General features: G+C 43.5%; 1 protein-coding gene across 2 annotated transcripts in view; it reads left to right on the top strand.

The window, feature by feature from the left end:
• Positions 1–17,201, top strand: part of LOC311108693 (porimin-like) — a 31,028-nt gene extending 13,827 nt beyond the window's left edge. The window contains exons 3-6 of one of the 2 annotated variants that reach the window (XM_084151412.1): positions 8,510–8,611; positions 9,075–9,227; positions 9,407–9,487; positions 12,326–17,201. In XM_084151412.1, coding sequence (XP_084007538.1) covers positions 8,510–8,611; positions 9,075–9,227; positions 9,407–9,487; positions 12,326–12,501 — 512 coding nt within the window. In that variant the 3' untranslated portion in view covers positions 12,502–17,201. The remainder of the gene's footprint in view (positions 1–8,509; positions 8,612–9,074; positions 9,228–9,406; positions 9,488–12,325) is intronic. The other variant, XM_084151413.1, reaches the window with a different exon arrangement.
• Positions 17,202–18,610: the final 1,409 nt, after the last annotated feature.

The following is an 18,610-nucleotide window of genomic DNA, read 5'->3' as shown; positions in this document are numbered from 1 at the left end:
TAAACCTACCATTAAAATTATAGACTGATCATTTCTTTGTCAGTGGGCAAATGTACAAAATCAGCAGGGGATCAAATACATTTTTCCCTCACTGTAGCATAATTTAAAAAGATTACCAATAGTTAGCAAGGTAGCTAGGATATACTATATCAGTCAGATAACCATTTACAGTAACAGCAGTTTATTAGTAAGTCAATACACTAAATCTTATGCAGAAACTGAGAAATCTTACCGTGGCACGGTATGGGCAGCTATTAATTAATAGATAATAGAATGGAGTTAGAAGGGTGACCGCCTACTTTGAAAGGACAGGAAGTGTTGGCTGTGCACTTGACCAGGCATTCCACATTTAACCCCACCCACATTTGAACATCAAAATATCAAGTAGTTCTTTTAGTTTTATATGCAAAAAAACAAAAAACAAGCTTTTGTAAATTTGTATTCAAAAACAAATAAATATGCCTTTTTCACGAAACAAATTATCAAAACGTACGCTGACCGTAATCTTACATCAGGAATGTTGTTTAATGGTGTCCGCAAAGTAGGCTAATTACCATAACGTAGACGGCAAAATGTTCTGTCAATCTTCGAAATCAACATTATTTCCTGAATCAGCTGATGTTGCACGATAATGTCCCCAAGCAACTAAACAGCTACACATTTACATTTACATTTTAGTAATTTAGCAGACACTCTTATCCAGAGCGACTTACAGTAGCGAGTGCATACATTTTCATACTTTTTTCATACTGGTCCTCTGTGGGAATCAAACCCACAATCCTGGCGTTGCAAGCCCCATTATTGAAGAACCCCGTTAATGACATTATTGGTTTGTTTTATTAATCATATTAAAGTTCCTCTTTCTGTTTAAAGCATTGGATTTTGCAAGCACACATATTATTTTGGATATGTGTGCCCATGAAAACTGTTTTCACATCGTAACATAGGGAGATACGAAATGTTAGGAGGTTACAGTAAACTTCCGAGATCTCCATACAAAAAGAGTTCAACAGCGATGTCCAGGAATTTCACAGGATCAAGGTCAATGTGTAATTCAATTGTTAAATGCTTAGTATATGAGAACAGTATCATAAATGTAAGGAAAGAAAGGTAGTGCTTTGTCACATGATTTTTGCCAAATATGTGAACTCAAAGCATGAGAAAGGGTTTAAACATAGGTTTTGATTCAACTAATTTGTTCCCCTTTATCTTAATGTATTCACATGAGAAGAAAAAAAAGGCTAATGACTTTGTAACAGCGCCAAACAGTTGTCCACTATAAGAAATGCTCACTGGTACCCTTGTTTATAGAAAGATCCACTTAAGTAAAAATACTTTAAAGTACTTTCTATGGGTATCTGTCCTCTTACTGACAACTTTTACTTTTACTCCACTACATTTCTAATGAAAATAATATACTTTTTACTCCATACATTGTCCCTGACACCCAAAAGTACTTGTTACATTTCAAATGCTTAGCAGGAAAATTCAAATTCACGCACTTATCAAGAGAACATCTCTACTGCCTCTGATCTGGCGGACTCACGAAACACATGCTTTGTTTGTAAATTGTCTGAGTGTTGGAGTGTGCCCCTGGCTATCCGTACATTTCAAAAACTAAAATCGTGCCGTCTGGTTTGCTTAATATACTACTTAAGTCTGAAAGTATTTGGTTTTAAATATACTTAAGTATCAAAAGTAAAAGTATAAATAATTTCACAAGGAATACTTAAGTATATTTAAAACCAAATACTTTCAGACTTAAGTAGTATTTTACTGGGTGACTCACTTTTTCTTGTCATTTTTTTATTAAGGTAGTATCTTTAATTTTACTCAAGGATGAAAATTGGGTACCTTTTCCCACTAATGCTCCTCTGTCTCCACGCTCGGATCTGATTTATTTTGCTCAGAACTTCTTTGTTGTTGTTGCACATGACCTGCCGTTACCATGACAACCACCCCAAAATGTAAAGGAACAGTGACAGGAAATGAGCATGGTATCTGTGTGCTACTTCAGAGGCTACATCAGTGTGAATACGCAAATCTTATATGGGTCACATGTACAACTGAGTGTGGATATATAGAAAAAAAATCAAATTTGGGTTCTTAGTAGTGATAGGGGAAAATATCGATACATATGGGGATATTTTTTACAATATATTGTTTTGATTAACGCAATTTATTATTATTAACACATTTTCTAATGGCTCTCGTCCCTCTGCAGCAGACATACGGTGAGCAATATTTTTGGATCATCGCAATGAAATCACAGCATCTAATCGCAATACATATTGAAACGGGAGTATCGCAATACATATTGTACCGGCACCTAAGTATCGTGATGATATTGTCTCTTGAAGTCCCTGGCAATTCCCAGCCTTAGTTCCTAGAGTGGCTGTGTAAACACAGCCATAGTGTGTGTGCCAGAGTGTGGTTCACATTCACTCATCTCAGCAGCCACAACGACATAGACAAAATCCTACAGCACTGTGTGTCACACACCAGAACAAACTCTCACCACTACTCCACAGCCACACACACACACCTCTAACCACACAGTAGGTCTCAGGACTGAACTAATGCATCTCACAATGCCCCAACAGATCACCTATTAGATATGAACTCAGCAAATCTGAAAGCTCTCACACAGACTCACCATGGAGATGGCAGTTCTTAAGTACACTACATACCCAGCTCACTTAGGCCTAGGTAATAACCCAACTCACTGTGGTGAGTTAGTCAACCCCACTGTTATTACCAGATTTTTCTTTGGTTTAGGGATTTCATGTGAACAATGCATTGGCGTCAGAGCGACACCATTTTGTTCTGAAGGCTGTATTTTAATGCCACAGAGTTACATGTGTCAGCTGGTTTAGCTCAAAGTGTACAGGTCTGGATGTTAAAAAAACAAAACACAAAGTGCACTTACGCGTCACTATTATGAGTCTTAAGTGTTTCTCCTCTGACAAGCCTCCTCTCTCTGCTCTCTCTAACTGGATGCCCCTAGCATGATGTCACAATCCTTCTGGAATATGTGTGAGAGTGAGTTCCATCTTTCGCAGCTGCCTGTGAGCTAACGGACCCTTCTACCCCCTCCGCCAATAGAAAAGCCAGCTGGACACACTGATAGTAGTGGGGTCACACACACTTTGCAAGGGTAGTGACAACACTCCAAGTACAGAAAAGGAAGAGTATAAGATAAATCACCCTAAGGTTTCTGTTCGTGTCTATGTTTTGCTATGAGCAGCAGCAAGTCGACTTGGCCTAATTGTCTTCACACTGTGTCTTTATAGTGAGTCCAGACCAGATTGGTCATGTGAGGATCTGTGTCAAACACAGGTGAATATAAGACACTCATTTGTTCCAGCAGAGAGAGATGTCATCCATTTTCTGTTTGGTTCAGTTTTAGCTGTGGTTGTGCATGATGTGACAGAATAGTAAGTATAGGCCTGCCTAACCTTTCACTGTATGATAAGAGTGGTGAAAGTCAATGTCTTGTTGGAGAAAGGGCTCTTGACTCTGACAATGGAACAACTCTCTCCTGCCCGCTTCATTAACCCCTTAGAGTTGATGGGCCCCTGTGGAAAACCAATTAGCATAATAAAAAAATCCCCATCAAAATCTGTCAGTTTAAACTATCTGTTGTTTTGCATGGGCTGCCTCTCAATCCACCGCATCCGCCGATGTCGCCCTTCCGCATCTGCGGTGAACGGTGGCAGAGCTAGACGAAAACGTATGTAGCGTCTGAACGGTTTGGCCTACAAACTATTATGACCCCTCTTGGCATTCTTAAACCCCCCTCAGTTTAAGCCTCTTAAGGATTAAATGAAGACTAACACAGTTAGGAAGTGTCATGTCTTGTAGCTGATGTCCAGAGCAAAGGGTTTTGCTCAGAGGCTAGGATTTCTGGTCCTTTTCAAGTGTCATCCGGTACCTCTACACTCATCTCACTCTTTTTCTCTCTCTCGCTCTCTTTCTCTCACATACACACCCTTGGATTAATCAGTAATGGGAAAGATCATGCAGTGGGAGGGAGAGTGGGCTATGACTCAGGAGTTTCCAGGAAGGAGGAGGACTGAGTGAACAAACACGCACACACTAGACTCTCCTGAGCTGACAAGCCCATCTAATAAAATCTCACGTTGTGATAATTCACTTGACTGAAAACCAAGATAATCCTTGTGTTTTTAAACACAAGCTCTAGCCTGGACTATTATCGGCCAGTCTGCACTGTCTGCACAGCGCGTTATCGACCCAGAACATATCGTTTTTTCTGCCGGAATCACTGATTCACTGGACCTTTAACACCGGATCATCGTAGCTAGATAGCTGCAATCAAATGGACGTTGTTGTTGGCTAATCAGCCTCGAGCTAGCCGCGAGCCAGGCCCTTCTCCCGGCTATCTACCTCTCTGTCAACCGGACGGGACCTCCTAGTGTTGACACGGAGCCCCGCCGATCCAACACGACTGGTCTGCCGACGAAATCGTCTGATGCGATTACAACAGGTTTCCCGTTATGACGTCGACCACGAAGATCCATCTGCTAGCCCCGGCCCGCTAGCACACGCTAGCCGTGGCCTCTTGCTCGCCAGTGCTATAACAGCCCCCGAACTACCTCCGAACTCTCCTATTGCTGTTCACCAGACCTTATGATAACTCAGCTATACAGCTGATGCCTGCAGGACTGTTCCTTTATACGGTACCGCATCCTGTTTATGTTTAGCCTCAGCCCAAACTTTGTCGCCATTACCAGCTGTTGTCTTAGCTCTCTCGAATAACACCTGTGATTGCTTTATGCCTCTCTCCCATGTCAATATGCCTTGCTTATTGCTGTTTCGGTTATTTCTTATTGTACTATTTCACTGTAGATCCCCCAGCCCAGTTCAACCTGCCATAGATAGCTCCTTTGTCCCACCCCCCATAAACGCGGAGACTGACTCAATCGGTGCCTCCAGTGATGCTATCTCTTTCATCGTTACCCAACGCTTAGGTTTACCTCCACTGTACTCATATCATTCCATATCCTTTTCTGTACATAATGCCCTGAATCTATTCTACAACGCCTGGAAACCTGCCCCCTTTTTTCTCTGTACCCAACGCACTAAAAGACCAGTACTTAAAGCCTTTAGCCGTATCCTTATTCTACTGTTCCTCTGGTGATGTAGAGGTTAACCCAGGCCCTGTAGCCCCCAGTATCACTCCTACTCCCCAGGCGTTATCTCTTGTTGACTTCTGTAATCGTAAAAGCATTGGTTTCTTGCACGTTAACATCCGAAGCCTCCTCCCTATGTTTGAGTTATTCACTGCGTTAGCACACTCCGCCAACACTGATGTCCTAGCAGTGTCTGAATCCTGGCTTAGGAAGGCCACCAAAAATTCAGAAATGTCCATCCCCAACTACAACATTTTCCGTCTCGATAGAACTGTCAAAGGGGGTGGGGTTGCAATCTACTGTAGCGATAGCCTGCAGAGCTCTATCGTACTATCCAGGTCTGTGCCCAAACAGTTTGAGCTTCTACTTCTAAAAATCCACCTTTCCAGAAATAAGTCTCTCACTGTTGCCGCTTGCTACAGACCCCCCTCAGCCCCGAGCTGTGCCCTGGACACCATATGTGAACTGATTTCCCCCCATCTACAATCTAAACTAGATGCCCTCGATCTCACACAAATGATCAACGAACCTACCAGATACAACCCTAAATCTGTAAACATGGGCACCCTCATAGATATCATCCTGACAAATTTACCCTCTAAATACACCTCCGCTGTCTTCAACCAGGATCTCAGCGATCACTGCCTTATTGCATGCGTCCGTAATGGGTCCGCGGTCAAACGACCACCCCTCATCACTGTCAAACACTTTAGCGAGCAGGCCTTTCTAATTGACCTGGCCCGGGTATCCTGGATGGATATTGACCTCATTCCGTCAGTAGAGGATGCCTGGTTGTTCTTTTAAAAGTGCTTTCCTCTCAATCTTAAATAAGCATGCCCCATTCAAAAAATTCAGAACTAAGAACAGATATAGCCCCTGGTTCTCCTCAGACTTGACTGCCCTTGACCAGCACAAAAACATCCTGTGGCATACTGCATTAGCATCGAACAGCCCCCGCGATATGCAACTTTTCAGGCAAGTCAGGAACCAATATACACAATCAGTTAGGAAAGCAAAGGCTAGCTTTTTCAAACAGGAATGTGCATCCTGTAGCACTAACTCCAAAAAGTTTTGGGACACTAAAGTCCATGGAAAATAAGAGCACCTCCTCCCGAATGCCCACTGCACTGAGGCTGGGAAACACTGTCACCACCGATAAATCTACAATAATCGAGAATTTCAACAAGCATTTTGCTACGGTTGGCCATGCTTTCCACCTGGCTACCACTACCCCGGCCACCAGCTCTGCACCCTCCGCTGCAACTTGCCTATGCCCCCCCCCCCCCCCCCCCCCCCCCGCTTCTCCTTCACACAAATTCAGACAGCTGATGTTCTGAAAGAGCTGCAAAATCTGGACCCCTACAAATCAGCTGGGTTAGACAATCTGGACCCTTTCTTTCTAAAAATTAGCCGCCGAAATTGTCTCAACCCTTATTTCTAGCCTGTTCTACCTCTCTTTCGTAACGTCTGAGATCCACAGAGATTGGAAAGCTGCCGCTGTCATCCCCCTCTTCAAAGGGGGTGACACTCTAGATCCAAACTGTTACAGACCTATATCCATCCTGCCCTCGAAAGTATTTGAAAGCTAAGTTAACAAACAGATCACCGACCATTTCGAATCCCACCGTACCTTCTCCGCTATGCAATCCGGTTTCCGAGCTGGTCATGGGTGCACCTCAGCCTCGCTCAAGGTCCTAAACGATATTATAACCGCGATCGATAAAAGACAGTACTGCGCAGCCGTCTTTACCGACCTGGCCAAGGCTTTCGACTCTGTCAACCACCGCATTCTTATTGGCAGACTAAATAGCCTTGGTTTCTCTAATGACTGCCTCGCCTGGTTCACCAACTACTTCTCAGATAGAGTTCAATGTGTCAAATCGGAGGGCCTGTTGTCTGGACCTCTGGCAGTCTCTATGGGGGTGCCACAGGGTTCAATTCTCGGGCCGACTCTATTCTCTGTGTATATCAATGATGTTGCTCTTGCTGCTGGTGACTCTCAGATCCACCTCTACGCAGACGACACCATTTTGTATACATCTGGCCCTTCATTGGACACTGTGTTAACAAACCTCCAAACGAGCTTCAACGCCATACAACACTCCTTTCCGTAGCCTCCAACTGCTCTTAAACACTAGTAAAACTAAATGCATGCTCTTCAACGGAACGCTGCTTGCACATGCCCACACGACTAGAATCACTACTCTCGGCGGGTCTGACCTAGAGTATGTGGACAACTACAAATACCTAGGTGTCTGGTTAGACTGTAAACTCCTTCCAGACTCACATTAAGCATCTCCAATCAAAAGTTAGATCTAGAATCAGCTTCCTATTTTGCAACAAAGCCTCCTTCACTCATGCTGCCAAACATGCCCTCGTAAAACTGACTATCCTACCGATCCTTGACTTCGGCGATGTCATTTACAAAATAGCCTCCAACACTCTATTTAGACTACATCCAATTTGCTATCACAGTGCCATCCGTTTTGTCACCAAAGCCCATATACTACCCACCATTGTGACCTGTACGCTCTTGTTGGCTGGCCCTCACTACATATTCGTTGCCAAACCCACCGGCTCCAGGTCATCTATAAATCACTGCTAGGCAAATCCCCGTCTTACCTTAGCTCACTGGTCACCATAGCAACACCCACCCGTAGTCTGCGCTCCAGCAGGTATATCTCACTGGTCATCCCCCAAAGCCAACACCTCCTTTGGTCGCCATTCCTTCCAGTTCTCTGCTGCCAATGACTGGAACAAAAAAAAAAAAAAAATCTCTGAAGCTGGAAACTCTTATCTCCCTCACAAAATGTACGCGTCAGAGCAGTTTACCGATCACTGCACCTGTACACAGCCATTCTGAAATTAGCCCACCCAACTACCTCATCCCCATATTGTTATTTATTTTGCTAATTTGCACCCCATGATCTCTATTTGCACATCATCTTTTGCACATCTGTCATTCCAGTGTTAATACGAAATTGTAACTATTTTGCACTATGGCCTATTTATTGCCTTACCTCCATAACTTACTACATTCGCTCACACTGTATATATATTTTCTGTTTGTATTTTTGACTTTGTTTTGTTTATCCCATATGTAACTCTGTGTTGTTGTTTTTATCGCACTGCTTTGCTTTATCTTGGCCAGGTCGCAGTTGTAAATGAGAACTTGTTCTCAACTGGCTTACCTGGTTAAATAAAGGTGAAATAAAAAAAGGGTGTCAGGATTAGTGTAAGGAATCTTTTGGAAATGATCACATGAATAGATTTTCTTGTCTTTGTAGTTTCCAGTAGAGCACTCACAATCACATCTTTCATTTGTGCTTGTGTTTTTCTTTTATCCCCCTGTTCAGTTAGAGAAACTCCAACTGTCTCCAATGTCTCCTGTGTCAACATCACGTCCATTATCGGTCAGAACATAACCATGGGCGCCTGCTCTAATGAAACCTGCTCAGGTAAGGACTAATACCATCACCTGGTTCATTTAAAGGCCTGTCCAGAGGGATTAGATGTTTTTTCTAATTCCGGTGACTGTCACTTTGTTAACATGAAACAAAAGTCTACCTTCAACAGGAAGTGACGGATCTAGACATATGTAGAGATTCTATATCTTTGTTCTGTGGTCTTAGTTGCTTTGTCCCAACACTCTAAAATGCTTCCCTTCTTTCCTAATTCCTTTGTCCCTGCCTTTCACCACCCCTTGGCTCCTTCCTCCCATCCCTCGGGGTGAAAGCTATTTAAATGAATTCACTCTATTACATTCACCAACCCAGTCCTGTCAGATCACAAGGGAAGGCAGGAGGGAAAGGGAAGGAAGCATTTTGGGACTATTCAGACATAGACACCGCCATAACAACCAGGCTATCTCCTTCTTTCCTGCTTTTTACCCTGTCTGTCTCACGGTGTCCGTCTCTTCAGTGGGACCTCCAACTATTGCTACTACAGTCGTAACTGACACCCCTGCCCCACCCACAATCTCCCACTCTCCTCCCCCCACTACTGCTGCTCCACTTACCCCTACGGCCAGCAATGCAACTAACAGCAGCACCCCTGAGCCCGAGCCCACAGCAGGTAACCAGCCCAAATAAGCATCTCGTCTGCTCCCCTCAAATCAGTGTATGTCTGCTGTGTGACTTGATTATTCTTTTGAGGGAGTATTTTTATGTCATATTTTAAATATGGTGAAATAGTCAACTGTTTTTGTATGTTGGTGAAATGCTACTAAACTGAGATCTCACCGCTGGTTACAGCTGACCTGACCACTGCAGTACCAACTGCCCTGCCCACCGCTAACGGCACCGTCCCAGTCTCTGCCACAACGCATGCTTCAAGTAAGTTCCCATGCCAGCCCAGTCTGGTATCAAATCAATAACCCAGACTCTTTATTTATGGCCGCTTGTAGATCACCAAGGATTCCATAGAAAGCATTACTGAATAAAAATCAATATGGATTTTAAAAAAGGAAATATGACATTTATATAAGTATTCAGACCCTTTACTCAGCACTTTGTTGAAGCACCTTTGGCAGCGATTACAGCCTTGAGTCTTCGTGGGTATGACGCTACAAGCTTGGCACACCTGTATTTGGGGAGTTTCTCCCATTCTTCTCTGCAGATCCTCTCAAGCTCTGTCAGCTTGGGTGGGGGGGCATCGCTGAACAGCTATTTTCAGGTCTCTCCAGAGATGTTCGATCGGGTTCAAGTCCGGGTTCTGGCTGGGCCACTCAAGGACATTCAGAGACTTGTCCAGAAGCCACTCCTGCATTGTCTTGGCTGTGTGCTTAGGGTCGTCCTGTTGGAAGGTGAACCTTAGCCCCAGTGTGAGGTCCTGAGTGCTCTGGAGCAGGTTTTCATCAAGGATCTCTCTGTACTTTGCTCCGTTCATCTTTCCCTCGATCCTGACTACCTGTCTCCCAGTCCCTGCCACTGAAAAACATCCCTACAGCATGATGCTGCCACCACTATGCTTCACCGTGGGGATGGGGCCAGGTTTCCTCCAGACGTGATGCTTGGCATTCAGGCCAAAGAGTTCAATCTTGGTTTCATCAGACCAGAGAATATTCTCATGGTCTGAGTCCTTTAGGTGCCTTTTTGGAAACTCCAAGTGGGCTGTCATGTGCCTTTTACTGAGGAGTGGTTCCGTCTGGCCAATCTACCATAAAGGCCTGATTGGTAGTGCTGCAGAGATGGTTCTCCCATCTCCACAGAGGAACTCTGCAGCTCTGTCAGAGTGACCATTGGGTTCTTGGTCACCTCCCTGACCATGGCCCTTCTCCCCCGATTGCTCAGTTTGGCCGGGTGGCCAGCTCTAGGAAGAGTCTTGGTGGTTCCGAACTTCAACCATTTAAGAATAATGGAGGCCAACGTGTTCTTGGGGACCTTCAATGCTACAAAAAAGGGTACCCTTCCCCAGATCTGTGCCTCGACACAATCTTGTCCCAGAGCTCTACGGACAATTCATTTGACCTCATGGCTTGGTTTTTGCTCTGACATGCGCTGTCAACTGTGGGACATTATATAGACAGGTAGTTGAAGTCAGAAGTTTACATACACTTAGGTTGGAGTCATTAAAACTTGTTTTTCAACCACTCGACAAATGTCTTGTTAACAAACTATAGTTTTGGCAAGTCGGTTAGGACATCTACTTTGTGCATGACACAAGTCATTTTTCCAACTATTGTTCACAGACAGATTATTTCACTTATAATTCACTGTATCACAATTCCAGTGGGTCAGAAGTTTACATACACTTAAGTTGACTGTGCCTTTAAACAGCTTGGAAAATTCCAGAAAATGATTTCATGGCTTTAGAAGCTTCTGATAGGCTAATTGACATCATTTGAGTCAATTGGAGGTGTACCTGTGGATGTATTTCAAGGCCTACCTTCAAACTCAGTGCCTCTTTGCTTGACATCATGGGAAAATCTAGACCTCAGAAAAAAATTGTAGCCCTCCACAAGTCTGGTTCATCCTTGGGAGCAATTTCCAAACGCCTGAAGGTACCACGTTCATCTGTACAAACAATAGTACGCAAGTGTAAACATGGGACCACGCAGCCGTCATACCGCTCAGGAAGGAGACGCGTTCTGTCTCCTAGAGATTAACGTACTTTTGTGCGAAAAGTGCAAATCAATCCCAGAACAACAGCAAATGACCTTGTGAAGATGCTGGAGGAAACAGATACAAAGTGTCTATATCCACAGTAAAACGAGTCCTATATCAACATAACCTGAAAGGCCGCTCAGCAAGGAAGAAGCCACTGCTCCAAAACCGCCATAAAAAAGCCAGACTACGGTTTGCAACTGCACATGGGGACAAAGATCGTACTTTTTGGAGAAATGTCCTCTGGTCTGATGAAACAAAAATAGAACTGTTTGGCCATAATGACCATCGTTATGTTTGGAGGAAAAAGGGGTAGGTTTGCAAGCCGAAGAACACCATCCCAACCGTGAAGCACAGGGGTGGCAGCATCATGCTGTGGGGGTGCTTTGCTGCAGGAGGGACTGGTGCACTTCACAAAATAGATGGCATCATGAGGAAGGAAAATGATGTGGATATATTGAAGCAACATCTCAAGACATCAGTCAGAAAGTTAAAGCTTGGTTGCAAATGGGTCTTCCAATTGGACAATGACCCCATTCTTAAAATAAAGTGGTGATCCTAACTGACCTACGACAGGGAATTTTTACTAGGATTTAAATTTCAGGAATTGTTAAACTGAGTTTAAATGTATTTGGCTTAGGTGTATGTAAACTTCCGACTTCAACTGTATATGCCTTTCCAAATCATGTCCAATCAAGTTGTAAAAACATCTCATGGATGATCAATGGAAACATGATGCACCTGAGCTCAATTTCGAGTCTCATAGCAAAGGGTCTGAATACTTATGTAAATAAGATATTTCCGTTTTTTATTTGTAATAAATTTGCAAAAATGTCCAAAAAAATAATTGTTTCCCTTTGACATTATGGGGTATTGTGTGTAGATTGATGAGGAATTATTTGTATTTAATCCATTTTAGAGTAAGGCTGTAACGTAACAAAATGTGGGAAAAGTCAAGTGGTTTGAATACTTTCCGAATGCACTGTATATCCATTTAGCCCTCTGGAGGCTAGTGGCTCGTACAGTGATATAACCAACTGGGCTCTCTCTTTCTCCCTCCTCGTGCAGACGTCAGCGTCACCACCGCATCACCAGTGGGGCCCTCTCCAGCGCCTCATAAGAATTCCACATTTGACGCAGCGAGCTTCATTGGGGGCATAGTGCTGGTCCTGGGTCTGCAGGCAGTGGTCTTCTTTCTCTACAAGTTCTGCAAGTCCAAGGACCGCAACTACCACACCCTCTGAAGAACCCACTCCACCCCCCCAAACCCTATCCCCTGGCCATTGTGATTCTCACAAACAGTGTTTCCAATCAGTGTTTCTCCCACAATCCTCACTCCTCATGCCATTGCGCTACCAACCTGTGGTTTAGGCCTGTAGCTTAAATACCCACATGGGTTATAAAGTGTACACACCCACAAGTGCGCCACGTTTTTTACTGTACGTAGTGCGCTACACATTTCTCACACCCTGGTGCAGCTGAAGTGAACTCCAGAGCAGTGGCATTTGAGCCTTCAGCACAGAGGATCACTATGGATTGCCCCTCTCCTCCCCTCTTCTCTCTCTCCTCCCCACCCCTCTCTCTCGTTCCCCCCTCTCCTCTCCTAGACCCCTCTCTCCCCCCTCCTGCAATGAGTCATTGTGGCTGTTCCCCTGTGTGCTGACTGGATAAAAAGCAGCCTTGTTTACTGCTCCACTCCCCTGGCCCTTCATCTTAATGTCTTACCTACCTGGCCTGCCATTAAAAGACCCACTAGTCATTTATGTAAAGGGGCTTTCTGTTCTGTTGCTGTATAGTGGGGCTGCCACGGCTTTGGAGTACTAGCTTGTTCATGCACCTTGGTAACGCTTCAGAAACACTGTTTGAGGTCCCCTCCCCCTTTATTGTTGGGAATTAGATGACTGGACGATGCAGCATAGCTTTTCTTCTTGTTTGTCATGGGGCAGATCTGGTTAGGTGTTTTCACAACTCCTTTATTAAAGGTGTTGGATTAATCTGATGGCAAAGATGCCTGTTAAAGTAAGAATAAAAGGAGAACTAAAAGCAATGGTCCATCCTCTAAGCAGGGCTCTACAGTGCGACCACTTTACTCACATATGCACGTAAATATTTTGCTGTGCGAACTGGATTTGTTTTATTTAGGAGCACCAGTGCACCTAGAAAAATGAATGATTCTAGCTTTATTACCTCAAATATTTAGCATTGTGCTACTAAATGTATTTGTGTGTGCCTACATTTTTCAACTTAGGCGCACACGTGCTCCTTGTAAAAAAAAAAGTCAGCGTAGAGCCCTGATAAGCTCAAGTTAGAATATTCTTTATGAAGAGGCCTCCATCTTAGGTGGAGGATGAGTTGCGCTCTCTTGGTGTTAAGACTCACTGCTGTGTGTGTGTGCGTTTGGCAAACACACCACACACTGCCAAGAGAGCAGCTCAATGCAATAAACCCAAATCAACCCCTAATTTCTACAATCCCCCCCATCTTTACCGACTTCAGCCAAACAGATTGCAGTGAAGTCGGACCAATAGACTTGAGATGACCCCTTGACCCACCACCTTCCCTTAACAGGAAGGAAATCACAATGATCCAAGTCTTTAGGACACGGTTGAAGGGGTCTACAGATAAAATATTGTAGTAAATATATGGGAATGATAAATAATGGAATGGAGATGGAAGATAAGACAGCATGCGCCTTCTTGATGCGGACAGTGATGTAAGCAAAGTGCCTTTAATGTTAAATGTCAGTGACTTAAAGCAGAGGGGATGAGGGAGGATTATGATGATGCTCCTCTTCCTCCTGGCTGAGGCTTGAGACAGGACAGGAGCAGTATCGCTGATGAACAGCGAGAACAGATCCAGGGTTGGCCTCCATTCCATTTTAATTCAGCCAATTCAGGTAGTAAACTGAAATTCCACATTTTCCTCATAGAAAATAATTGGGAATGATTTACAATTCAGTTTACTTCATGAATTGAAATCGAATTGAGCCCAACCCTGAGAACCCTAGTATCCCAGCTGGACTGAATAGCCTTTTATTATTGAAGAGTAGACGGATACAGTAGTTGCTCATCATGGTCTTCGATGGATGAAGACCTATTAGGTATACATTGATTTATAATGGCATAGGTTGAGAAGTGTCCCCTATGCAGTCCAAATATATTTTATGTTTCATTAAACATAGGGCCTAAGTTCCCCACAGCTCCCTAGTGTAGTTCCCCCTCATATTGTACAGGCATATTCTAATAACCTGTGTTTTTTTAAATAGTAAAGGGTGGAAGGGCAGTTATAGGTAACTGCCAAAATAAAGGAAACACTTGAGTAAATGAGGGATACAGTCTATTGAAAGCAGGTGTATTAAAAATGGCGAGTTGCCCATAATTTTGGCTACCGTTGTTAGAAGAAGAGATCTGTGACTTTGGAAGAGGGGTCTCAAAGGAGCATAGGGGGTTTAAAGGGTGTGTCTCTCTCACAGGAGGTTGGTGGCCCCTTAATTGAGGAGGACGGGCTTGTGGTAATGGCTGGACCGGAATTGGTGGAATGGTATCAAATACATCTCAAACATGGTTTGATGCCATTCGCACCGTTACAGACATTATTATGAGCCGTCCTCTCCTCAGCAGTCACCGCTGGTGTCTCTGTCACCAGATCTCAACCCAATTGAACACTTATGAGAGATTCTGGATCGGAGCCTGAGACGGCATTTTCCACCACCATCAACAAAACACCAAATGATTGAAATTCTCATGGAAGAATGGTGTCGCATCCCTCCAATAGAATTCTAGACACTTGTACTTCTATGCCAAGGAGCATTGAAGCTGTTCTGGCGGCTCGTGGTGACCCAACGCCCTATTAAGACACTTTATGTTGGTGTTTCCTTTATTTTGTCAAATAAATAACTGACTAATAATACCTGGTCCCTGAATTTAAGTGACTTTTAATGTTGAGACTTGGTCCTTTGCATTTTGGGAGTTTTCTTTTCTCCTATTGAGAGGCATCTTAGGCGAGCAATCAACCTTTTTTAAGTGCAGTGCCAAGGACAGGAGATGGATGTTGAACTACAAAGCAATGACTAGGTTTCCCAAGTTTAGAGCTCAAACAGTATGTCTAGTTCTTTGATTCGCTTGCTGCTAACAGTGTGATGTTGTTCCCTTTGTACATAGAGCTATCATGTCATTCAGTTGATTTACCTTAAAGGTTTGAACTTTCAATCATGTAAAATCAAGATGAAGTATTCTTTGAGTGTTTTTTCAGTAGCTTTCACTTGCAGCGGCTTCTCAATGTCAAGACTTCTCAGTTTTGTTTTGCTTTTGTTTCTCTTTTTTTTTTCATTATTGCATGTCAAACGCTTGGAATTGTAATATTTTCTGTTGAATTGTGCTATTGGATCTTCACACTTAAAAGAAAAAGAACCACTTGATTCATTTGTCAAACATTATGCTAGAGAAGAGTATGCCTAAACAATGTGTGTTAAAGTCAAAGTTCTCAGTCTTGGCATGTAAAATGGAGCGCTTCACTGACAGCTTTGTTTTGTACTTTTTGCCTTATCGTTTTCGTGTTGCTGCCAAAAATGTATGAATGCTTGTGTGAGAACTCTTAGCTCAATATTTTCTTAATTATGAAAAAAGATCACCTTGCTTCGTATGAAAACAATCAATGTAATTTAAAAGTGCACGTCTTTGTCGTTTATTGGCCCTGATTTAATGTATGTTCTTGATCACCTTAGGCTTGCCTTTTAAAGATTAATCTGCAGTCACCCGATGGCTACGTCCCCAAGACCCCCCACCCCCCAAACTATGGCAAGTCAGAAGTACACATCTAGTTTTGCCTTGGCTGCATTCACAGTATGCTGAACATTTGAGTCCTCTTCTCTCACTCACACAAAGGAAAGTTAATGGCCAAATGTCAGGTGGAGGGGGCAACTGATAAGCATTTGTGAATCAGTACAGTATTCTGAGTGTTACTTCACCATTATTTCTCCTTGTGCCATTGTCTTAAGGACACAGTGATTAAAAATGTCTGCATACCGTAGGAACACACCATCTTGCAGTGAGTATTTTCTTTCAGTATTTGTCACAGGACATCGCCAGTACCCATAGCAACTGATACAAATATTCTGATTTCTTTTTTTTCTTCAGTGCCCGCGAACTAAGTCACGCAGTCCCTCTCCATGCACCTCTTCAAGAAAAGTGCCTTACTCAGTTGAACATAAATTAAGATTTGTATTTTTCTCTTAACTTGATAGTACACCCAGTAGATATCAAAGGGACTCCGCACTTCCAGACCCCTTGTAATGATTCAATCAAAGATGCTTTGTTTTGTGAGAGCAGCTTTAAATGTCTTTGTTTTCTCAGTCACACTCGACTTTGGGAGCCTAAACCAGACAGAAGAATGGGTCAGCTGGCCAGATTCACAGGCATGCAAAATACGTCAAATTGCTGCGTTCCATGACTTGAATTCCATGACTTAGCTACATTCCATCCTAGAATTCAATTTGTGTTCTTGACCTGAGAATGTAGCTGTCTCTGGAACAACTGTGTCTATGAGTATTCTACGTCTCAAACCCAGTTTGCTGATCTTTACATGGCTCTGGGGGCAGCCACCATTTTTAGTGTGAAGCTTATGTTTTATAGAGCTTTTAAAATTAGTTTTTTTTTTGTTCTTTGTTGCTTTCTAACAATGTCCACATGTCATCTTGATCTTAGTCTGGTTAAATAAGAGGTCATGGGTCTTATGGAATGATTCCTCAGCTTTGCTCTCATGTGCACTCAGACACAGGTTAATATGTACACATACACTTGCTGTTATATTTAGCCATGATGCCTACTACTCTGTTTTATGTGTCAATTTTGCCTGGAGTCTTGTTTTGCCTTATGTTTTCTTTAATAGTTTTGCCATTAGATTGAAGATGTTAAAATCAATAAAGTTTGAATATTGTTAAACATTTTCTTGGTGTATTTACTGTTGCTGCAACTTCTATCACGTTTCATAGCAGGGAAATCTTATTCAGAATGCAGTGCAACATGCTACAAACCAAGACTGCAACAATGGAGCTCTACATTTGTGAAACAGTTTGGTAACCAGGACTCGAGCTTCAACCTCTTATCTGTGAGACAAGGTGGCAGGTTGCCTCAGCAACATAAGGCACCGAGTTCAGAAAGTACCTGCTGGACTAATATGAAGTGCCAACTGCGTTCAGGGCCCCAAAGTGAAGGTGTGGATGTCAGCGACAGTCGAATATCAACACAGATCACTCTTGGCTTGGTGGTCTAGCCACGTGCTGGAGGGGTAAAGTTCCCCACGATGCCTGTAGAGGGGCAACAGGTTTTTACTGATTTATTCTGCAGCATTGCCTCTCACATAGACACACACACCTGTCTTGCGCATAACCAGGGTGTCCTGTAGTAGCGACAAATCCTGGCCAGAAAAATGTTTTTTTATCTCTTTGACCGATCCTCCCCTTCTCTCTCCTCTCTATATCTCTCCTCTGCTTAGTGCTTACTCACGCATAAAATGATATTTAAAGAGGAAACTGGTACAAGATCTCTACCACTGGCTGTGTATGTAAACAGTGACCTTGATATGACTGGCTTATTACCACCAAGTCAATAAGACTGCATAACCCATAAAGGAACCATACAGATCAATTATATTGGACCAAAGGTGTCACTCACTCTTGCCCCCCTTTCTCTCTCACACACACACACACACTCCTTTTTTTCTCAAACATTCAGTTGTGTCCACTCTCAAACTAACAGGAATGTGGTCAGTTCCCAGGGTCACAACAAGTCCTGCTTACTTAGCAGAACATGCCAGTGGGAGAGGAAGTGTGTGTTTGTGAATAAGTGCATGTGCATTCTTCTTTGAGGGCATATGTGTGTGACTGCGCTGTCGCTGTGTTTAAAGCTAATTTATGCTTGATCTGTAAATGTGGTCGGAGGCGCTGTATGGAGGGTGTGACGCAATTACGAGCCTCCGGAGGCACGCAGAGGCCAAATTGAGCTCCTTACCGCATCGCTGTGCGCCTCCCAAATTTTGTAACAATGCGGAGGGCTCCGTATAGCTCAGCAGTGACATGATTGGTTGATGGTAGGTGGGGGCGGGAGGTCCTGAATAAACATAAACTCACTTCCTTGACAACTTCCTTCACAACAGCTCTGCGCTGCTCCGCGAAGCGCAAGAAGTATCAATGCCCTGATTTCCACAGAGGCCGTATCACCATAAATGCTGCACTGCCAAAGCAGCACTTGAGGCTGGCGTTCTTTTCCTAGAGCTAGAGAGAGAGTTACGGGAAAGACACAAGGCGTTTTGGACACTGACTACTCTGTCCTTTCCATCTTTCCATCAATATCAATC

The sequence above is a fragment of the Coregonus lavaretus genome, assembly GCF_964263955.1.
Source record: "Coregonus lavaretus genome assembly, chromosome: 33".
Classification (NCBI taxonomy): domain Eukaryota; kingdom Metazoa; phylum Chordata; class Actinopteri; order Salmoniformes; family Salmonidae; genus Coregonus; species Coregonus lavaretus.
Note: the sequence above shows the minus strand (reverse complement) of the source record. Positions and strands in the feature narration are given on the sequence as shown.